A 22,975-nucleotide genomic window follows, 5' to 3' on the forward strand; every position below is an offset into this window, starting at 1 on the left:
TGCCCCGCTCCGCCCCGCCCCGCTCCGCTCCGCCCCGCTCCGCCCCCAAAACAACCGCCATTTTCCTGACGAAAAAGGCGGTTGAGGACAGGTTCCCCCCGCGCCCCGCCCCGCCCCGCCCCGCCCCTCCCGCGCGACGGGGGCGGGCCCCTTCTGCCACGCCCCTCGCGCGGCCCTTCCAATCAGAGCGGTGCCAAGGGAGGAGGGGGTGGGGCCCGGCCGCCATTTTGTTGGCGGCGTGGCGGACGCGAAAGGAACCCCCTGGTTACGGCGCGGCGGGCGGTTGCGCGGGGGCGGCGCTGCCAAGATGGCGGAAGCGGCGGCGGAGGCGGCGGCGGAGCTGCTGGAGCGGGCGTGCCGGCCCGAGGCGCCGCTGGAGGAGCTGCGGGCCCTGCGGCTGGCCGTGCAGGCCGTGCCGCCGGCCGCCCTCCGCCCCCGCCTGCGCGACGCCCACCTGGGCGCGCTCTTCGGCCTCCTCAGCGCCGGTGACCGGTGAGCGCGGCCCCGCCGCCGGCCTGGCCTAGCCCGGCCCTGCCGCCTCCCCTCTCCCTTCCCCCCGGCGCTCTTTCCCCTCCCCGCCATTCTCGGAGCGGGGGCTGGCGCGGCTGAGGGCCTCGGCCGTGTCCCCTCTCCTCAGGGTGTCCCTGTCCCTCGCAGGGAGCAGGTGTCTGCGTGCGTCGCCATCCTGGAGCGGCTGCTGCAGGCCCTGGACCCGCCCTACCTGATCCGGAACCTCCGAGAGGAGCTTCAGAAAGGCCTTTTCCATCCCGACGACTCCGTGAAAATCCTCACCATATCTCAGGTATGGCTTCCCACCCCTGGCCTTCCAGCTTGGCCAGAGTTCCATCTTGGGCCAGGCTGGGTTACTCTGATCTCTGACTGATAATTATTTTTGAGCTAAACTATGAGAAAAGCACTGTGCTAAGTGTTAACTGCAGGAGCGATGCTTGTATGGGCTCCTGCAATTTTGGACACTACTGTACAATATGTAGGTGTATAATACTTAATGATGTGGCTGTTAAATGTCATGCATAAAACTGTATCTTGACAGAGGTAACTTATAAATGAATCCTCTGTGTATTGGTGACTCTAATTGTTTTTGTGTACAGTGTTCTTAGCCAACACTGACAGCAGGTGCTACAGGAATTAAATACAGCAACAGTTTTGCTATTTGGGGTACTTTGAACAATATTGTGAAAATACTGTAGCGGATTAGACTGTTTGTAGTAACTTGGTATTTGTTGCGTTAACTTAAAAGAACAGAATCTGGGAATGATGTAGTTTAGAAGGGACCTCTGGAAGTGTTGGGTTCAACCCCCAGCTCAAAGCAGGGCCGGTTTACAGCAGGCTGCTCAGGGCATTATCCAGTTTTGAACACTAAAGAATGGAAATTCCACCTTTCTGGGTAGCTGTTCCACTGCTTGACTGTTCTCATGGTGGAAAAAAAAAAAATTGGTCCTAATAGACCTTACCGTGTTGCGATTTGTTGCTGTTGCAGTGCACCTTCAAATATGAGTCTGGTTGTGTCTTCTGTATACTCTCCCATTATGTAGTTGAAGATAGCAGCATGATTTCCTCTTAGCCTTCTCTTATTTACCCAGGTCTCTCGGCCTCTCCTAGTATGTGCTCCAGCCCCCTAATCATTCTGGTGACCCTCCACTAGGCTTGTTCCAGTTTGTCAATGTTTACTTGACTCTTTTATGCAACTGCATCTGGAGTACAAAATGTGCCCAGTTCTGTAGTCCCTGCTACAAGAAAAAAGTTGAGAAATTTGAAGAGTTGAGTCTTTCTCAAATTAAGAGAATATGAGTGTGTGTGTGTATATATATATGACTGTAACTAAACTAATAGTGTATTTAATCATCTTCTTAGGTTGGGAGGATTGTTGAAAATTCAGATGCTATTAGAGAAATTATCAACAGTCCTGAATTATTACGGCAAATAATCTGTTGCATTGGTGGAGAGAAAATAGCTGTGGCTAAAGAGGTAAGCATTGCTTTCTCTCCCCCTTCCCCCCCCCCCCCCCAACAAATTAACTGATGTAGAAAAGGTATTCTGTGTGGTGGGCACTGTCTGAGTAGTCTGTCATCTGAGATGACATCTCTCTTCCCCTTTGAAGAAAAGGGAGCTTATGTAGGTTGAAAGACTAGTATCAGTTATGTGGTAAAAAAACCTAGCAAGTAGGTGCCCTATGTCAAAAGTTAATTAAATGGGGTAGAAAATCTTACCCAGGATTGCCGTCTTCCAGTAGCTATTGACCCTGAAGTAAACTTGTAGATCTGAACTTAATGCCAGAGACTTGGTTCACAGTAACCATAACTAGCTTTCAGCAGAGATGTGAGTAATTGTCACTGAAAAATGAATAGAAGTTAGAATTTTAGCTGCATAACTATGATTTAATATGTTAGCAAAGAATGGTTTAAACTAACTCTGATTGGCCTGAGTTTTCTTCTGTTTATGTCTTATGATGAGCAACTGTTTTTTGTTTGCAGGCCATCAAATCTCTCTCAAGAATTGCACAGACACAAGAGGGCTTAGAGGCTTTATTTGTGAGCAGTTTGTTGAGTGACTTGAAAAATGTCATGGCAACAAATGACATTGTACGGTATAGAGTGTATGAGGTAAGAATGAGATAAATGTTAGCGTTTGAGTTGCAGGGTGTTGCAGTTCTCTTGGACTGTAGTTCTGAGTTAAATCTGCATTTTTACAGCTTTTAAAACAGCATTCAGTTTTAACTGCTATACAAACTTTTCTTCATTTCTACGTTTTTGTCAAGATTAAAAAAGAGTAAGAAGGTTAGAGCAATGTTGATGCTGAAGTAGCGTCTTAATTTTTTTCTCCCTTATGGTGCAAAGGTGTGAAGAACCCAAGCACTATTTACATCTTATATTTTCTAGTATGTTGTGCTTAGGGTATTGGAAAGGCTACACAGTGTTACATTAAAGATATAATAGAATGTTTGCTTCTCTGAAAGTAAAAACAAAATAGTTTCTGCAGTCTCATTACCTTGGGATGTGAAGGGGGAAGAAACAGAGATGCTGAATGTGTCATTCTGGATAAGTATGGAAAAGGAAAAATAATGTGATTTAGACGTTCTAGAGCTTAATAGGAATAGCAATGATGACTTTCTGAAGAAAGTGTGAAAAGAAAGCAAATGCACATGTTGTAAACCTGGAATTCTTTATGAACTTGTTCTTGGGCAAATGTTTAGATGTATTAAGCAACACTAAATCCCATCTTTAATATGCTTATAGGCTTAATTTGTAAGATAGGATTGTGAAGTGTTAACATTATAATGTTTTTACAAACCACTCTTTTTCCCCCCCCCCCCCATGCTTTTATTTAGTTAATTGTTGAGATCGCTTCAGTGTCAGCTGACTCGCTAAATTACTGTGCAAACAGTGGATTAATATCAGAATTAATTGGAGAGTTGACTGGAGATGATGTGCTGGTCAGGTATGTTGGTAGTGAGTTTGCCACATTGTTAAAACACAGGTGTTCACTCAGTAACCTTCTTCTAACACATTTGTGTGTGTTTCTTTTGGAACTCTCTTCAGGAAAACTATTTACTCCCCCACCCCCACCCCTCTCTTTAAATAGTCTTGTATGTAAAATACTGTTTACTTAAGTTTGAGAATGAAGATGAAGGTTTCCCCAATATGTTCCAATAGTTTTGATGTTGGGCTGCAACATCAGCACTTTTTGTGTGTTTCTTAAAGAAAGATAGCTGAGTGAGCTTGGAGGGATGTTGGACAGTTATATGGATTTTCTTTATTTTCTTTTTATACTTTAAGAAGAAAAATAGTTTCTCTAATCTTAATCTCTAGGTATTCTAAAAATGTATCTGAATAGGACAAATGAACTGTTTGTCTGTTGCAGAGCTACGTGTATAGAGATGGTAACCTCACTGGCTTATACTCCCCATGGACGCCAGTATCTTGCTCAACAAGGAGTTATTGATAAAATTTCCAATATTATCATTGGTGCAGAGTCTGATCCTTTCTCAGGCTTCTATTTACCAGGTGAAATTATGCATTTCTTGTTTCCAGTGTTAATTAATGCTTGCTTTTAATAATGTGTTAAATTGAGAGGACTGTTAAGCCTCAGTTTTGAAAGTTTATGTGAGTTTTTTGCATATTAGAACTCATCATGTATTGGGCATATACAAAAAAGGCTGAAGGACAGTCTAATATGTGAATAATGCTTTTTACTAAGTGGTAGAAAAGATAAGATTTGGACAGACTACTGTAAATGTGAAGTTTAAGTATTACTGTAGTCTTTGAACTCAACACCCCCCCACACCCCCCGCTAAAACCTGTTAAATAAAGAATTAAGAAGCTGCTAGACAAGTTCATCTTGTAGTCATAGAGAAAGTGTCGCCACCTGAGCTATGCAAAGGATATTTCTAGGTTATGTTGCTGCATTTCATATTCTTAAGTTTCCCTTGAGAGCCAAGGGAAACTTGCGTTTCCTCTGTATTATTGCTTCTTCAAAATACTGACTTGTTCCTTGGTGTTATCTGTATTCTGATGCATTTCGAAACAACAGTATTTGCATTTAACAATACCTGTTTAACAGTGGAAAAAAAATCTTAATTCTGGGATAGCCAAAATCATTGTTATTGTACCCTGAATATTTTTTGTCTTGTCAGGATTTGTTAAATTTTTTGGAAATCTGGCTGTGGTAGACAGCCCACAGCAGATCTGTGAACGATACCCTGTGTTTGTGGAGAAAGTCTTTGAAATGGCAGAAAGTCATGATCCAACCATGATCGGAGTGGCTGTCGACACGCTAGGAATCCTGGGATCAAATGTGGAAGGCAAACAGGTTTTGCAGAAAACTAGTTCGTATCGTTTTTTTCCTATAATAATACTCTCAGTATATCATGTGAGATTGACTTCACATGGTATAATAGGGGAAAAGAATTGAAAAATACATATATTTCTCTAATTCTCATAATCATGGGTGTCTGAATAGCTGTGGAACAGCTATTGGTTGTTGTTAACAATCTTGCCAGGCATGGCAGTGTGAAATACCTGGTAACTAGAATTCTGGTATTGCAAGCATGACTTGAGTGAGTCTTTTTTTCTAGTGAGTTGCATCATACAAATCCTCAGTGATGTTGTAATTTTAGATTCCTTTGGTCCTACTGATCTCATGGCCTTCTCCCCACTCAGGCAAAGAAAATACAAATGATCATCTAATGACACTTCTGTTGAGGACTGCATTGTTTCTCTTAATATAAAGTGGTCCTGAGTATTGAAATGAGGTGCTAGGCTTCTTGACACTAGTGCAAGTTTTCTTTTTTTTTATGTGAAAATCTGTGTTAGCAGATAGCTATTGAAGCATTGTAGAATGGGATTGAAGATTTCTAATCACAAATATACTTGTGTCCATACTTCCCAAGCTAACTCAATTATCTGTCATGTATAGCTTTCTTTTTGGAAGCTTTTGGATAGTCCAGGGATATGAATGAACATAAAGCTTTTGTGTTTTTTTTCCTTTACCTTAGAGCCACATGAAGCAAAAGAAATTTTGCACGGATTTAACTATAATAGATTAAGAAACTGCCTTTCTTGGGTTGTGTATCCAGTGCTCTTTCTACTAGTTTTAGTATGATGTCACTGATAGCAATTTTCTATTCCTGTAGAGATCTGTCCAAACTAAATGAAAGCATTTTGTTTTTTATTTTCAAAGGAAGTAGATTTCAAAATCTGTTAAACAGAATAGGGCACCAGGCAAAGAATGCCCCAACGGAGTTAAGACTTCGATGCTTGGACGCCATTTCCTCTCTTCTTTACTTGCCTGTAAGTAAGTGTGTGTGTGTGGGGGGGGAGGGGGTTGTTTTGTTTTGTTTTTTTAATCTGAGAACTAAATTATTGTGCATCTAACTAATGGTGTGAAGACCTTTTGCAGCATCTCAGGTGCCTATTCCTGAATATCCCAAATCATTAACTTTACTGTTTTGAAATTCACTGATTTGTTTGATGCTGAAGGTAAACATTTGAGTGTGTTTATAAGAAGCCACATGCTCGGAGTTTGTTTGTAAACCTTGAAATCAAGATAACATCGTCAAGGGAAGCAGAGTAAACAGTATAATATTCTTGTGCTTTAAAGGGATCATGGTACGCTGCTTAAGCCTTGTGTGTGTTGTTTAAGTCCAGTGACCTAGTTTTAATAGTGTAGTTTTGATTGTGCCATTTTCACTTATCTTGCAGGACTACACTCCAGCAGTAGTGTTCCAAAATAGATTAATTCTGTCCTTCAAGCTTAATGAAATACAGAAAGTTACTTATTCAGGAAATAAGTTTAAATTATTTCAGTTTAATCTGTTGGTGGTATGGTCCGTTTTCATTAACTTCCTTACCTATTGAAAAGATACTCAAAACTTGAAAGCTATTCATAATTCTAACCAAATTCTTTCATTTCTGTGCTTTTCTCTGTCCGTAGCCAGAGCAGCAGACGGAAGACCTTTTGAGAATGACCGAATCATGGTTCGCATCCTTGTCTAGCCAACCCTTGGAACTCTTCAGGAGTATCAGTACTCAGCCATTTCCTGATCTCCACTGTGGGGCTTTAAGAGTATTTACTGTAAGTTTACTTCTTTTTAAAGATGGGGTAGTGAATTCTATTGCCATTCAAAGTCAGATTGTGACAATGAGTGTCACAAACTTCTTGTTGAAATAAGGCCTCTTCCCCTGTGCTCCCGTTGCATTCACTGTTTGAATAATTCAACAGATGGGTCAGGTCTGCAGTGCTTATTTTCTTGTAAAGTTGGGAGGGGAACCCTCCAAACCTGGATTTTTAAGAGGCTACTTTGTCAGATACACTGCTTTAATAATTCATTTACAATGTGAAAGAGAAGCACTGAGCTCTGCTTGGTTTCCAGTGATGAGCACTGCTGTTTGGACAGGTTATATCACTATTGTGTAGTACGAATATCCCACTTCAGTTTTAATTTGTTCCTTGATTATAGCTTAAGTCTCCTGTGTTACTAGTTTAGGTTTTTCAAAATGAGTGTTTTTTTTTCTCTTCACGTTTAGGCTATTGCAAACCAACCATGGGCCCAGAAGTTGATGCTTGACAGTCCTGGGTTTGTGGAATATATTGTAGACAGATCTGTGGAACCTGATAAAGCTTCAAAGGATGCCAAATATGAACTGGTTAAGGCTCTTGTAAACTCTAAAACAATTGCGGAAATCTTTGGAAATCAATATTACTTGAGGCTTAGGGCTTACTTGCATGAAGGCCCTTACTATGTTAAGGCGGTTTCTACTACAGCTGTGGAAGGAGCAGAATAGTGTCATAACAGTAGCTTGTCTCAGTTCTCCTTCTTGCAAACTATATTACTGAAATAGCTGTTACGATTCTCCCACACTGGAGTCATTTTTAGATTGCCTTTTCAAAGAAACTTGAAGTATTTGACTCAATTTGAAGTAAGTCATGAGTGCAAGTTGTAACCCATAGGGCACAGTGTTATTTCCCTTAGTCTCATGGCATAAATCCTCTGTGTACTATCCTGAGACAAGTAACCAAGGTAAGCACTCTATCAACTGCAGACTCTGTGTTATTTTGCAGAAACTATCAGTGTTTAGTTAAACTGTTCTTGGGCTTGTAGTTCCTATCATGTTTTCTCAGTAGATTATACTTCAATTAAAAAACAAACACCAAAACACCTTGAGGTTCATTACCTCAGATGCTGCCGTGGTTTCTCTTACTCTTTTTTTTTCCTTCCTTATACCTGCCTAAGTTGGCACTCACGTGGAAAATGCTCCTTTAGCCAGTCATGTTCTGTCAGAAACCTAGTTGTTAAAAATAAACTAGTAACCTTCTAAAGGGTTTGTGCCCACATGAGGGAGTACAAACTGGATTATCTTTTATTATCAATTTGCTGGATGTAAGTCTTGTTTGAATAAAGTAATCCTAAATATTGTTTACATTTTATGCTGAGAATGACAAGAAAAACTTTTAGCCCTTAAAAAAAAAAAAAAAAGCAAACTATAATGTATAAAACCAAGCTTGGGAGCCTTGTCTCTCTTGTTAACTGCTACTTTGTATGGCAGTTCAGTTTACGTGCTCAAAAGGAGCATGAGCTATAGTGCTGTAAGTCTACTTCAGAACCAAATCTTAAATTGTTTACACTATTTTTTATCAAGCTTTTTAGTTTTGTGTTATTTAAAAAAAGCACAAGATTTTAGTTGCTTGAGTTGTAATAAATGGGGTAGGAACAAAAAGCTTTCATGTTTAAATGCTTAAATGGAATTGAGGAGGAAACAAATATAGTACCTCATGAGGCTTTATATCTCCCTCTGAAGATGGTTAGCTAGCATATGGGGTGTAAGGCTAGCTGTACCACTGGCCACATCAGTAAGTAGTGGTGATGTGTCTTAGTCTGTAAACAAAGACCACGATGTGCTTCATACCAAAAGCTTCTTATTTTTCTTGAGAGCGTAAGAAACAAATTTGAGGCCAAGCTGGAGGAAACAATAAAACACAAGGTTACTGAAATAACTCAAAAAGTAGTAGTGTGTGTCAAGTCAGGTGTGCCTCTGTGGAAAGTGCTTGCCTCTGTCCTCCCTCTGCCAAGTGACTTGGGATAATCTAGGCACGTGGTAACTCTTTTCTTGCTTGTAGTAACTTTGGGCTGCAGCAGAGGTGATAGTGTTTTCTGCCAAAAAAAAATTCCTGTCAAGGAATGGAAGGGGGCTCAGAGAAGCAGAGTGGGTAGGGAAGGGCCATTAATGTGTAATGAGCTATCTGAATGCAGGTGATCTGCCTTTTTACTGGTATATACAAAAAACTGTCAGCCGAAATTTTACTGCTGCTCTCACGTTCATCCTCAATGTGCTGAGTAAACATCTGCTAGTGAGAAATGCAGTACAAAGTGTCTCATTTGTAAACTGGGAGTACCAGCAGCTTCATGAGTCCTGTATCCAGAAAAGCATGAAAGTACTTAGAAATGAGGTGAAAGAATGTAGAAGTCCTTATTTTGCACTTGTATTGGACTGTTCAGCTTTGTTTTAGGTGGCTTTGTGTGCTGGTAGCTCTGTATGAGCCCTGTATGGAAATCTGTAAAAGAAATCAATATAAACAGTTTTTTGCAACTTATGAGTCTCTTCCCTGTGTGTTTTCAGCTGTTGCTTGTAAAAGTTACTCTGTGTGCCAAGACTTAAGCATCTGCTTTGCATGGTACATTTGCCTGATAAAATATTTTAGAATACAGGTGCCAAACAAAGGGTTTTTTTTATACATGCATAATGCTTTATTTTGTTGAGCTCAAAGCTTAAAGAAACATGGATTAATTGATCACTCTTATCCCTTATTATTCTCATAGCTCTTACCCCTCCTGTATAGAGCCATGTGGTTTACATGTTGCTCCTAGTATATCTTGTGTACAAAGGAATACTAGTTTCTTCCCCTGCCTGTAATGTTAACAGGTGGAGATAATTAAGGAAAAACAGAAATGAATGATGGAGAATGGGAATTGAGGAAGGGAACTTGGTTTAAAAAAATCTCATTGCTTGACTGGCTAACAAACTGCGTAACTTGTCATTTAAAAAGAGGAATTGTGGATCCTCTGGCGCACACATCTAACTCCTTCAGTCAGAGTGGGAAGAGCAGAGAGGGGACCATCAAAGGGACATGTGTCTCTTCCCATGTATCTCTATCACAATTGTAGAATGAATTTGTCCAGCTAATCTTCTTTCTTCTGAAAGAGCTGGTATGGAAAAGTTAATCTGGAGGACATAGGCGAGGGTGGGGTTGTGTGTTCTGTAACTGCTCCCTAATGTGGGGGGTTTTTGCATTCTGAGCAAGCTCACTGTTATCAGCTTGCTGATGAATTAGTTGGTGAATTTGTTCCGACTTTGCTGCTGGCTTCATTCAGAAGCTTGCTTCTGAGCTGCTTTTGTCAGTGTTTCTCTGATGCCATGACCGTGACAAAAGTACGGCGTTGTTCAGCCAGTCAGCTGAACTTCTTGTCCAAAGTCTCTGCAGGCTGATTATCTAAGCAAATTCCCAGTGATACTTCAGTGTTTGTTCCCGTTCTAAGCTGTCCTGTAACTTTATTGGTACTGTAAAATAGGGTGTTTAGAGGTAGATTCCTTTATTGAGGATGAAAAGATTCCTCTGTCACAAAATACTTTGGAAGTAGGTGATGCCTCAATTACTCAGATTGGATCAAAAATGCAGAAATAGTTTTGGCATAAGGTAGAGGCACTTAAATGGCTGGAAAACACTGGATACAGACCAACTTTCTTTAAATACTCTTTACTTCTGTGCATGCAGTTGTACATATTTAATATAGCTAGAGTACATCCAGTTCTTCTGCTATCGGAAACTAATCTGTGAAACAGGTTTTAGCATTAAGAATCCCTTTGCTCTTAAAGGGGAGAGCACTAACTTTGAGAGGAGATGCAGGTTTTTACCAGCTGTTTTATCTTGTTCACATTTAGTGAAAGAAAATGTAGGCTCTCTTTGCAGAAGTTAAGTCTTAATCAGCAAAATGAAGAGCCTCATTTTTTATTGTATCAATGTTAAACTGTTTGAACTTATCAAAGTAGGTCAAAACTCTGCAGGACACCAGACCATAGTAAGTTTCCAGTAGTGAGCAATCTTCTCCATCACTTACTTCCCTCCAGTCTTTAAATAGCTCATCCTCTTTCATGTTGGAAGAGGTGAAAATGAATTTATAGCAGCACCGATTGTATCTGATGTGCTTTTCCCCAGAAAACCGAGAGCTGTGAATAGGAGTGATGCCAGCTTTTTTAGCGCAGATTCCAACAAAGATATCAGGGGGCACCGAAACTGGCACTTCCTTGGCGGCTACGTACACCTTCCGAGCTACGTCCTGGGAAACGATGAAAGCTGTCCCACTGCAGTAATCTGGGTAAAAGTCTTCTGGATATTGACTGATGGGAACAAAGCCAGGGCTTTCAGGGTCTCTGTCAGGTACCGCTTGATGAATGACTCTCCCAATATAAATGTCCTCTAGTTGTGTTAAGCTAATCAAGTATCCAACCAAACTTGGAATACTGACAAACATTTCTTCGTTGGTTTTAAGAATGTACCTTGCATGGGGACAGAAAGTTACTGTCCATTCCATGCTCATCACAATCTTCTGTGTCTGAGTCGCAGGAGAATCAATGAAACTTCCTTCAATAATGTCTCTGTGCTCTTGAGACTCTTCATTGATCTCCAGCTGGGTGATTACTGAAGCTGGCTTTCCTAAAGCAAACAAGGTAAGGACAGCATAACCTCTGGTGTCTGTCACATTACCCCATGTCTGCCTGATCATGTTGCGCCTTGTCCTGTTTTCTGGGCTACTGCAGACAAGAACAAGCAAAAATACCTCTTGATCTGAGCATGCCCCTGCACTGCTGGTGGTATAAGACTTGGAGAGATTGGCCTTTAGAGGATCCGTGTCTAATTTCCTAGCCCTCTCCCTGATTTCAAGAACCTTCGCATCAGTGTAAGAAAGAGGTAATGACCGTAGGAAGTATTCCTCCAGTAAATCTGCTCCGAAAAGCAGTGCATGGAAAAGCAAGACATTAAATAGAATGAAGCACCACTGATGGGTCCGGAGCCTGCAGAATGTCAGCTGCGGAAGAGAAGAAATGGATGTTGAATTCTCTTTTTGCTAGACTGAAAAGGTTTTCATTCATCTTAGAACACATTTGGGCAAGACAATCTCCGCTTCTAGATCACAGTCTCTGTATTATTAATGTAAGGCTTTGAACAGCCTGTTTGTCCTTCTAGAAGCCTAAAGAATGAACCCCGCTTGGGGTACAGTGTGAGATCCCAAGATGAGGACATCACTGTGTCATAGTTCTAAAGGCTTCTTTCCATACATCCCCGCGTGGAAGTACTGAGGATAACACAATATTCAAATAATTTCTCACCATCTTTTAACCTGTTGCTGCTGATCTGAGATATTAGAGGACACATACTAACCTGTAGAGGATTTGTTAACTACCCATTAAGTGAATCTTTGATAGTTGTTTTTCTTGTTGTTTTTTTTACAATGCCTTGACAGGATAAGAAGTAAAAGGGAAAGTCAGTGTCACGCAGCATTTCAATTCAGTCGTTCAGAACTGAAGCCTTGTCTCTGCGTGGGGATTGTCCCCCTGCCAGTCCTGCTCCCTTTGCTGCGCCCTTGGTTCGGGCTTGCTCACTGCAGTGTTCAGCTGACTCCAGAAACAGGGCTCGGAAGGGCAGGCTAGAGCTCAGTCTCCCCTTCGTTGCTGTAATGCACAGTTGCACAGCCTGTGCATAGGAAGCAACTGTGATTTTTCTGCTCTATTGTCAGTGCTGCTAACTCAAATGATGGCTGCGAAATTAATGTTTGCCAGTTAGCGTTACTATCTGTGCATGCTGGGGGAAGGGAGCCCTAGAGCAGCCGTACTGTAGTTCATGGATAAGATGACTTGCAGTAAGTGGGCAGCCTCATCCTAGACTCCCTGCTGGGGTGGATTAAGGAGACAAAGCACTTACCTGCATGGCGGCAGGGAATGCGGGGTGCAGCTGGGTGGGTGTATGTTCCGGTTGGAAGCAAATTTTCCCTGTCTGAAGCTTAGGAGGCAACGCATGTATCTGGGTCTGCAGGATTGAGTTACTTCCTAATAGCCAAGCACACTGACTTCCACCTTACCTGGCTGCAGAGAGGAAAGATGATCCGAGAGGATGATCATATTGCAGCTGCCTAAAACACAAAGCAAGCAAAACTAGCCTTTCCCTTTATTTCTGATGCTTGGATGGGACTTGTGTTAAAGTCGTTGAGTCTCTGAGACGTAATGGTGTGAAGCAGCTGCTAGCAATAACTCTGTAAAGCAGGTTCCACTGTTGCTGCTGCGAAGCTATTGCATCTGCCTGTTTGCTGGGTGTTCTCTACAACTACGCAGTTTTCCTGGTTCCCGTGTCCAGGGGAATTGGCCTGTGCACTGTGCGCTCTGCCTTTCCTTTGAGGGAGATTTGGTGCATGAGCTCGCGGATTTGCCTTGTGCGAGGACTCTGCGATGGGACAGATGCTCTTTAATGACAAGGCTGCTGGGACCGGGCAAGAGGCTGCCAGCCAGCACGTGTAACCTCAGAGGCTTCCTTTGGCCAAGGGTTAAGGAAACACAAATGTGTGCCTGTGTCTTTCTTACCCAGTGGAAGATTTTCCAGCTTCTGTCACTGCTGATGTCTTCGCTCATTGCTTACAGACCCCCCAAGGGTGCCTGGAGCGCCTTGCTCTGCTCTACTGCTGTGTGCTGCTCCCTTGGTCAGGCCCGGGTGGGTGACAGCTCAGCGACTGGGAAATGCTGGTGAGCGAGATGACTTTGCCGTTCCCTATGAGCAGCACACGTGTGGTGTGTTGCCACATTCAGTTGCCTGGTAGCATTTTGCTAGGCAAAGAGCCGAGTGCTCTGGCACCCGGTGCCTTCCCTGCCCACGCGCAGGGTGAGCCAGGCCCCCCTCGGGCTCCCTTTCCTCCCCGGGGAGCCCCCAAAGCCCCTGTTGGCTGTTCCCATCAGAGGGTGGTGTTTGATGCCCCAGCGCAGCAGGGTGGAAGATGATGTGCCCTCGGCCCAGCTGCCTGGTGGCTCTCATCCTAATGGAGATGGAGGACGTCCAAGCGGGTCAGGGCCCTGAGGGCTGTCAGGCCAGGCTACCTGTCGCGCACTGAGCAGGCAGAGCAATATGAAGGCTTTTTCGCTGCATCCGGAGCTACTGCTGATGGAGCTGTACGTTTCCCTGCAGACAAAGTGCCTCGGTTTGCTCTCTTGGCTGAACCTAGAGCCAAGGAACTGCAGGGCTTCATTTAATTCAAGGCACGTTTTCAATGGGCTGCTTGGAGCAAGGCTCAAAGAAGTGGCCGCTCCTGATGATAGCTGATGGAGGCGCGTGCTGGTGGGCCCATGGCTTGGAGGCTGGAGATCTTCTGGTGAGTCTCACCCTGCCCCTCTTGACCATCCAGCATCCATTTAGCAGAGTGGGGATGTGAACTTTAACCAGCCAACTGCATTAGCAGGGCTTGGGCTTTCTGTCAGCCTCCCATTGCCCCGGGGTTTTACATGATTTTTTTTTTTTCTACTTTCGTGATAGTCACGTGTCCGGGTAGAGAGCTGCGAACTTCCACCTGCAGACAGGCTGCCTTCCCGCGATGGCCTCGGCCTCCCTGGCTGACGCATGGGCGCGCTGGAGCCTTTGCCGTGTTAATCTTGGCACTGCCGCGGGCTGCGCTCAAGTTAACTGGGGTGCAGAGCCACGGGGAATTGGAAGAGCTGCAGTGGGAAGTGCCAAAGGCACTACAAACAGGATGGAGGTGTCAGCAGGGGCGAGCGTTGGTTTTGGCAGCCTTTCTGCGAGCCATCGGTGTCCGCTTTATTAGCATGGAGCTCGCAAAAGCGCCGAGGAGTCGCGAAAGGCTTGCGGGTTCCCAGGCGCTGCCTGGAGAGGGGACGGAGGGCAGCGGAGGGAGCACGCGGCAGCTACAAATGCGTGCGATGGGCAGAGCGTGTCGGGAGGTGTCAGCCTTCACCAGCGCAAGTGGGGGAACTGCAGCCTCTGCGCGAGAGCAAAAAGACTTTCTTTTTTTTTTTTTCCTTAATGTAAGAAGACTTCTCTTAGGCAAGGAGGTGTTTCTGTTGCTGCAGAGCTGCTCAGGCACCCCGGCTGTCTGCTGCCGTTCCCACGGGGATCTCTGAGCATCTGTGAGCGGTGCGGAGATTCGGGATGAGTGGGGAAGAGTTAATGGAGTGACGGATGCGGTCTTGCAGCTGTCATTCCTCCCCCTGCCTCCCACCCCGTCCTCGGCAGTGCCGGTTTGAAGCCTGAGCTCGCAAGCCTGGCAGAAGCTGTTGCTCTGGGGGTTGTGACTATTTACTGCATTCCCCGGCAGCCTGGGGCGAGTTAGCAAGTGCTGGGTGGAAGTTGCCTCTCAGCAGCCCCTGGGGCCTTGGCCTGTCCCAGGAGATCCTCTCTGTGCCCTGAGAAGCCCCAAAACAGCGCTGCGGTGGCCGGTGCTGGTGCCCAGCCTGCTGGAGGTCTCACCAGGACAAGCAGCACTGCAGATTTAGAGCGCTTAGGAAAGTTGCGGTGCTGTCCTTTGCGCTTATCATCTGGGCCATATATTTTTAGTAAATGGTCTGCCTAGGAATACTGCTAGAGCTGAGATGGTCGCATCTCCCCTAGGAGGAAGCTGGGAGACTTCTGGCTGCAGTGTTTCTTCTCCTGCTCTTGCCCGCTGAAGACTAACTGTACCTGTTGGCATGAAAGATGGGGTATGTGGGTGACCCTTCCTTCTGCGGTGAATGGGTACAAGGACGAGGATCCATTGGTAGGGTTTGCCTTAGCCGCATGTCTTGCTAAGGCTCAGGATGTGATGCTCTGGCCTTTGCAATCCTCGCTGAAACATCCGTAGGGAAGCTGGAGTCAGCTGAATGTCCCAGAAAGGTTGAGAAGAGCTTTGATTTCTTGCTTGGGGCACCCAGGGGTTACTCCCCCTTGGCTCTGGCTGTTGCTGGCCCTCCTGACTTGCCCCCTCGAGGAACGCCTGGGTCTCCAGGAATGTGGGGAGATCTTTTCCCGCAGGTGCTGTGTATTTTTGATGTGCTGGGAGGCCGCAGTGATCTGCATTTTCCAACAGCTGTGCTGGGCATGGTGGCACTGGCAGGGACACTGCTGCTATTTTTTTTTTTAACATTATCCAGCCATGATGTTCCTTGTGGCTCAGCTGATAAACGAGTGGTGATGGCCCTGTCTGAAGATGACTTCAGATATAAGAAGACGATAGGCGAGAGCCGTTCCTGCTGTCACTTCCTGGGAGCTGCTGTAGTGCTGGGGTCACCTGAAAGCACCGGGTCAGGCCAGCGCTCTTCTCTCGGCCCTTGCCCAGTACCTGATTTAATCAAGGTCGCAGCACTTCTTAGCGTGCAATGGGAAATCGTGCAAGAACGGAGACCGTGCAGTGTGAAAAGAAGCGAATGTCTTAATACCTATGTTTTATTTTCTCTGGCTAGCGGGGATGGCTGCATCCCCCTGCAACGTCCTTTGCAGCGTGGGCGCCTTGTTCGCCGGATAGAAACGGGAAGGCTCCTGGTGTGCGCTTCCCAGCAGACGGGAAGAGGTGTTGTGCTGGGACACTGTAGACAACTTGATCCATCACATGAAGGGTGCCTCTTTAGATGGACAGATGTTCAGGGTTTGGGCTGGCTTTTTTTGGCGTGCTTTGGCATGCTCTCTTGGCCTGTGCTCTAGAAGGACAGATGTGCGGAAGCTGGAGGAGATGGGGACGCCGGCAGGCAGGAGCCACGCGACCAACACCATGGCCCTGCGCTGGACACTGCGGAGGTGGGCACCGAGGAGAGCAGAGTGGGCCACGGTGACGTGGCCCATCCACATGGGTTGGATCCATCCACGGCTCTGCAAAAAATCCTTCCGAAGCCCGCTGGCTCCCCTCCCGGGGCTGGGAGCGTTCGGAAAGGGGAAGCAAAGCCTGCTTGGTTTCAGCTCTGCTCGACTCTGGATGACGCACCGCTCAAGAGACGCGGGCAGCGCGGGGGAACGGGGCTTGCTGAGGAAGACCAACGGAAAGGAAACCAAGCCCAGCACTCAAACCCAAGCTGCAGCTCACATGCCTCCCCCCGCGGTCCCTCAGGGACTGTTACCCTTCCCCGCAGGCAAAGCTGCCTCCCTTCCCCATCGCCTCCGCACCCTTCCCCGTGCAGCTGCGGCCTCTTCCTGAGCGCCAGCTTGATTCATGCATGCAGCCTTCAAAAATCTTCCCTCGAATGATCCTTGCCAGCTTCTGTTTGTCTAAGCCATGTGTAGGCAGCCTGGTTTTCTCATGCATCAGCCTCTTCCCAGGATTTTATGGGGAATCGAGAGTTCCTGCCCTTTCTGCACCCTCCCCTCTAGAGCTTGGTGTGCAGGATGCTGGGGAAAGAGTGAATTTGGGGTGCTTTAGGAAAGTTTGAGATTCAGGCCCCCGGCTGGTGGCTGGCTGGTTTGTATTCCCTTGGCTTTTGCATGTGTTTGCAGGTTGCAGGATTTGAGCCTTTGCAGGCAGCTGGCTGCAGGCAGCCTGCAGGTCGGGCTGCGGTGGGTGCACGGCTCTCTGCCGGCACCCCGGTACCTTGCCGTTGGGCACCCTAATTTAAGGATTAGCAATCTGCCCGTGCCACAACCCACCTGGGACAACGCTGCGGCAGGTGGGTGCTGCTGGAAGGCTGAACAGGATGCTCCTGGCGAGGAGGCTGGCGGCGCCGGCTGGGGCAGCTGCATGTGGAAACACTCGTAGGGTTAATTTTTGCATGAGTTTGTCCTCTGCTAGTTATTGACCCCGGGTTATTAATCTGCCTTTTTGATTTATTACTGTGTTAATGTCTGGGCCCGCTTGCCCGGGTCCATGTCAGCATTGTAGCAGGGCCTTGAGATAGTCCAAAGCAAAATTTCTCTGAGTGTTTATCCTCTGCATTTTGCTGTGTTTTGCCAGTGCCTGTAAAATAGAGCAATGGGCTGGAAAGGGACGTGTCTGGTTTTTAATAACAGCATCAGTTGCAATAAATGAAGGAAGACAAATGTTTTGGTCTTAGTCACCTAATAGCAATGTTTTTGCTTAAAAATATGATTCAGCTCTTGTGAGCAATTCTTCATCCAAAATTCTCTGTCGGGACTGGGAGATGATGGAAGAGATGGCTCTATAAAACTTAGGCAGCGTGCATTTCATTTGGATTTTGATATTCAGCATTCCTCAGGGTGTTAAGTGTAAGCAGAAAACTTAAAACAACAAACCAAAGTGCTGATATGTTAGACAATAGATTAGCCGCTCTTGATATACAAATGAGGGTTTCATTTTTCTATTAAATGACTTGGTTGACTGAGCTAAAGGCATGTTTTTATAGCCAGATTCTTAGCATTCGTTTTCTCTTTGCATACATCAGTCTCGGAGTGACAGAGATCCATCATCTGGTACGTGTGTGTTTGATTATTACTTCTCGAGTTTAATGACAGCTTTGACAGCCAGTTACCACTCTTTCTTGATCAAGACAGCCTAAACCCTCTGTGCACGCCGTAAGTGCGACATTCAACATCAGCAACACGCAACTAAATACAAGGGGAATCGCGAGAGCGTCAGTGCGGGAATAACGTGCCGGTTGCAGGGCACGAGGCTGAGCCGGCTCCTCCGGAGCTGCCTCCCTGCCCAGACGTCAGCTGCACAGAAAAGCCGCCTGTTTTGTAGCAGACCAGAAGTTTTCCACTTGCTAAATTAATGGTTGTGGTACAGCATGTGGGCTACCTGGCCTTTTCCTTTCGTTCCCTTGAGTTAGATGTGTGCTGCGTTTGGGCCTCGGAAAACCATGCTTCCCATGGGATTCGCTTTGCGCGCAGAGCGTTCCAAGCGCCTGGAGCCTTGCGTGGAGCTTGGTAATCACCCCGAGCGCTGCGGCCCCTGGACTCCGAGAGGGGCTGGGCGCAGCCGGCGGCACCCTTTGCACGCGCCGTGGTGTTGCTGGCGGGCAGACGGGAAGCTTTCCTGCAATAAAACCCTAGGAACTGGTAAAAAGCTAAATTCCGTGTTTGGGCCCGGAGCCAGCATGTTCTCAAGCGCGAGGAGATCTGGCCCACTGGGAGCCACGAAAGCCGGTTCAAGAGACTGGGCTGAAGCTTTGCGTGGAGACGCTGGTGGGCAGGGAGGGCTCAGCGCGCCCTGGACATCCAACCACTTGCAGGACCTCAGGGCCACCTTGCGTCCATGAGCCTGCACCATCACGCAGGACACGCCGGCGTGCCGGGGGCTGCCTGGATCCATCTCTGGTGACAAATACGGGCAGGTGGAAGTGCCGGCTGCTCTGCTCTTCTTCCAGCGCTGCGAGGACGGCTGGGACGGGGAGGCAGGATGGGGCCGTGGGGAGCTCGGTTATCTAAAACACCCTAATCATGGCAGTGTGCGGGAGCGCCGTGCCACACCACGCAGGCCTGCCTCCGGCCGCGGCGGCTCTGCAGCGGGTGAACGCGGTCCCGCTGGTCCCTGACCGCCGCAAGACCCTGCAGTGTCTCCGAGGCCGAGGTGCTGCAGAGATGCCAAGCGCCTGCCAAACCATCAGCGATTAAAGAGGCCCTTAAACAACGGCTGCCGGGAAGCAGCACTCGTTATCACAAGGTATCGCTAGCTCGGACCCAAAAGACCTAAAAAAAGTTTCCAAAGACAAGTGGACTTTACTGCTTTTGATCTTGGAAAAGTTCTGGTGGGGGGAAGCACAGCATCTCTGGGGCAATATTCAGAGTGACCGGGTAAAAACTGGAGAGTGTGAAGAGAGCCACAAAAATCACTGGAAAGCTGGAGAAAATGCATTAGGGAGGAGGGAGAGCACTCGGCCTGCCTAGCTTCTCCTAAAGGAAAGGAAGAGGTGTTTTCCATTGCAAAATGTTTTCACAGGGAGAAAATGTAGGCTGAAGGGCCCCATGTCAGGGAAGGGCTGCACCTTGTGGGAGTGCAAATCCACCACGGACCTGGCCTGGATTTCCCAAATACACCCTGCTCCCAGGTACATCCGACAGGCTCGGCTTGGACTTTGAGCATAGAATAAGATCTATCCCTACGGTGCAAAACGGTCTGGGAAGAGCAGGCAGGCTCTGCAGGGGCAGAGCGGGTTTTCCAGGGGTGAGGCCAGAGCACGCTCCCAGAAGGATTCGGCTGCTGCAGGAGACCGATCCCTCAGCCCAGGCTCTGCCCCTTGCAGGCTTCTCCGAACGCTATTGATTGCTGCTGGAGCCGTGGCGCTCTCCCAGATTTTAATTTCCAGGATGCTGGGCAGCAGGAGCAGTGCCAGGCTGGGGCAGACCCACATGCACCCAGCCGCATGCTCTGATGCGGGTGAATGGCCATCCCGGCTCACGAGCCTGGGGGGACGGCACGCAGCCCTGCTGCCTCCGTGCGGGCAGTCGTGGCTTGCCGTCTCTGCGCTCCAGGCCGGTCGGCCCCTGCATCCGCCGTGAGCGGGAATTGTTCACCCGCAGCTGCCTCGGCTGATCCCGCTCCGGCCCGGCGTGCCGGGCTGCGTCTGCAGCCAGCTCCACCGAGACGCGGAGCCGGAGCTGCGCGGCCGGGGCGATGCAACCCTACCCCCTCCTCGTGCTCATCGCCATCCCTTAGCGCTTCTCATCTTCTAATAATCTCATTTAGGTCAGTGGGTGATTTCCCTTTGGGCTTCTAAATACGTTGTTTCTCTGAAATCTGGGCAGCAGCCGGTCCCTACCGCGAGGTTAACGGCGTGGGCCGTTGCCAGCCCCGGCGCCCTGCCGGGCAGCGCTGGAGTGCAAAGCAGGCGGGGACAGGGGGACTTTTCAACGTGAAATAAGGCAACATTTCAATAGGTAGAAAAGGGCTGTGTGCACATTCGCAGGCAATACTTACTGGTTTGGATGGCTAGTGCATTTTGTAATACCACTGTGCCCTGGAATCATTTCTGGAGTTAAGCAAAATCGGGGCAAGAAAAAATAACCACTGGGAAAGAGGAAGAAAACTTTTTGCTTTTTTTTTTTTTGCTTTTTGCTCTTCTAAGCACAGATTGTGAAATGGTTTGTTAGGCATGACCCTGTTATACCCATTTAGTGGCAGAGGAAGCAAAGACTGCAAGGACTGAGCGCTTTCTCCGGGGTAGGGCAGCTGGTCCGCGCCAGGGCTGGGAGCAGACCCTGGGCCTTCCTAGAGCAGGACCTAGCCAAGCCAAACGCAGTCGTGGGGACAGCTTGTAGCCGAGGGCACCCGTGTCCATGGGCTTCCACCTCTCTGTGTCCCCACAGAGCTCAGGGACTCGGTGCCCGGCCAGGCAGCCTCACTGCAGCTGGGACGGCTCGAGCACGCTGTCCAAGGGCAGCCGCCCGCGTGGTCTCCACCATGCTGGAGAAAACACACCGAAGAACTTGTTAGGAAGAACCCAACCGAACTTCTGGTACACCTCGTTCCTCTCCCTCCCTGACCACAGCGTGCGAGGTGCAGCATTTGGATGGGGATGTTTTGTTTTTCTGGCTTTTTCTCTTCCATTCTTCAGTTGTCTTTTCTTAACATCCCCTGCCCCCACCTTAACTGTTTTAAATAATTCCTCCTCCACTTCTGTGTTATCACCTAGCGTGTCAATAAGCTGCTATGCTACCCACCCCCTCTCCTTGCGGATCCGCACGTTAACATTTTGCACTTGATAATGTGAGGCAATTAGTGAATGAAGAATAACTTTCCTGCTTAAAAGCACGATGGGTTGGGAAGCGTCACATGGACGGATTGCAAAAGGAGTATTAATTGCTTTTCTCTCAAACGACTCCTGGTGTAGGAGAGCCCATATGGAGAGGGAGGAGGAGGAAGAGATGCTGCAAGAGAGACAAAGTCTGCAGTCGTAGCGAGAAGCGTAAACCCAAGAGCATTCGAGTGGGCACTTCCCTCGGAGCTGCGGGCCGAGGCACGGCGGGGGCTGCCTCGCCGGCAGCGTACGGCAGCGTATGACGATGCATCACTCCTAGGGGATGCGGCGCCCCGCGGCCAGCCTCGCTGGTGGGGCTGGGCTGGCACGGGGGTGCCCAGCTTGTGGGGGCCGCGGGGGGAGGCTGGTAGGTTCCCAGGCCCTTTCGCACAGAAACCTGCAGCTCTTGCAGCAGCTCATCGCTGGCCCCATGGGTTGTATAAACCTCCCTCGAGGTCTGATTCTCAAGCAGGCTTTTGCATCGCTGCCCTTCTCGGGCCGCTGCGCTCTCCAGGCCCCCCGGCGCCTGCCCCTTGCCGGCAGCAATTCCCCACTGCCATCTTCCCCCGCGCGCAGCCCTGCTGTTCCCCGTCCCTGCACGTCGCTCCAGACAGCCGCTGTCTGACTCACTGGCAGTTATCGGCGCTGGCCATGGGAGCGCAGCAGCTGCGCCTGGTGCGGCGGGGAGCCGGGGGGGCTGTGCTCTTCACAGCGGCTCGTGTCCAGCCGCGCTGCTCTCCCGCCATCTGAGGGGGCTTCAAATGCTTTGGGGCGAGCTGGAAACCACCAGGGCTTGGGCCTGGCGCTGGAGGTGGCACCTAGCGACCAGTGGTACGTGGCCTCCACAGGTCTGAACTTCAAAGGGCCAGAAGGAGCCTTTGACTTAGTCCCTTTAACCCTTTCTGGGAGACAGCCAGCGTGTTTTGGGGCCGTCTCTTCCCTCCCTCCGGCGGTGGGAATGCGTCCGTAAGGAGGCCGTGTTATTGCAGGAGGGCCCCTCTCTGGAAGATCAATGCTCCGCCGGCCCGGCCGCGCAGCACGGCAGAGGAATTCTGCAGCGGGCCCGCGCCCTTGGCCGGCCGGCCTGTTTTCTTTCAGCCGAAACCCCAGGCGCGGCGCTAAACACAAATATTTATATGACTATTATTAAAAAAAAAAAAAAAAAAGCCTCCACCACGAGGAGGAGGAGGAGGAGGAAGAGGAGGTGTGAGGGCAGCGCCCCAGGGGCTGCGTGGGCGCCCCGCGGCAGCGCACGGGGCAGCTCGGCCCCGCGCTCGTGCCCTCCTCGCCCGGAGCCGGGCCGGGGCGCCGGGACCCCCCGGACCCCCGCGGCGCCGGGGCGGCGGCGCCCCCCGCGGCCGGCAGGTGGCGCCGCGGCGCCGCGGGCGGCGGGGCCGGGGCCCGGCGAGGCGCGCGGCTCCGCGGCGGCTCCGCGGCGGCTCCGCGCCGCAGCAGCGGGGCGCGGGGGCAGCCGAGCCGCCGCCGCCGCCGCCGCTCCTGCGCGGCGTTTAGGGCGGGCAGCCCCCCCCCCTCGCTTCAACCCGCACCCGCCGCCCCGGTTTTCCGTCTCTTTCCCCCGCGCCGCAACTTTCCGCCACCTGTTGCGGAGCGGCGGCGGCATGCGGCGGCGGCCGGACGCGCGGTGATGGGCCGCCGGGCAGCGGCACGGCCACAGCCCCGCCACGGAGCCTCCAGCGGCGCGGGGCGCCCATGCTCTGCTCCGCGCCGCCTCTCCTGGCGCCCGCGCCGCCGCGCCG

General features: G+C 48.9%; 2 protein-coding genes across 3 annotated transcripts; one reads left to right on the forward strand and one right to left on the reverse strand.

Annotated features, from left to right (window-relative positions):
- Nucleotides 1-292: 292 nt before the first annotated feature.
- On the forward strand, nucleotides 293-9,108 carry PSMD5 (proteasome 26S subunit, non-ATPase 5). Of its 2 annotated transcripts, XM_067309085.1 has the most exons (10): nucleotides 293-492; nucleotides 658-802; nucleotides 1,873-1,986; nucleotides 2,493-2,621; nucleotides 3,347-3,456; nucleotides 3,880-4,022; nucleotides 4,652-4,843; nucleotides 5,698-5,807; nucleotides 6,451-6,591; nucleotides 7,044-9,108. In XM_067309085.1, the coding sequence occupies exons 1-10, from the start codon at nucleotides 308-310 to the stop codon at nucleotides 7,299-7,301; spliced, it is 1,527 nt and encodes a 508-aa protein (XP_067165186.1). In that variant the 5' UTR covers nucleotides 293-307; the 3' UTR covers nucleotides 7,302-9,108. The 2 variants fall into 2 exon arrangements, with proteins under 2 accessions (XP_067165186.1, XP_067165187.1); XM_067309086.1 differs by lacking the exon at nucleotides 4,652-4,843.
- Nucleotides 9,109-10,492: 1,384 nt separating this feature from the next.
- Nucleotides 10,493-12,498, reverse strand: B3GALT9 (beta-1,3-galactosyltransferase 9). Its single transcript, XM_013939515.1, has 2 exons — nucleotides 12,493-12,498; nucleotides 10,493-11,599 (listed from the first exon to the last, which is right to left on the reverse strand). The coding sequence occupies exons 1-2, from the start codon at nucleotides 12,496-12,498 to the stop codon at nucleotides 10,493-10,495; spliced, it is 1,113 nt and encodes a 370-aa protein (XP_013794969.1).
- Nucleotides 12,499-22,975: the final 10,477 nt, after the last annotated feature.

The sequence above is a fragment of the Apteryx mantelli genome, chromosome 21 (assembly GCF_036417845.1).
Source record: "Apteryx mantelli isolate bAptMan1 chromosome 21, bAptMan1.hap1, whole genome shotgun sequence".
Taxonomy (NCBI): Eukaryota; Metazoa; Chordata; class Aves; order Apterygiformes; family Apterygidae; genus Apteryx; species Apteryx mantelli.

Coding starts and splice junctions, on each gene's coding strand:
- PSMD5 (XM_067309085.1), top strand. CDS start 308: ATGGCGGAAGCGGCGGCGGAGGCGGCGGCGGAGCTGCTGGAGCGGGCG. Junction 2,622..3,346: donor TACGGTATAGAGTGTATGAG/GTAAGAATGAGA, acceptor GCTTTTATTTAG/TTAATTGTTGAGATCGCTTC. Junction 4,844..5,697: donor ACAGGTTTTGCAGAAAACTA/GTTCGTATCGTT, acceptor TTATTTTCAAAG/GAAGTAGATTTCAAAATCTG.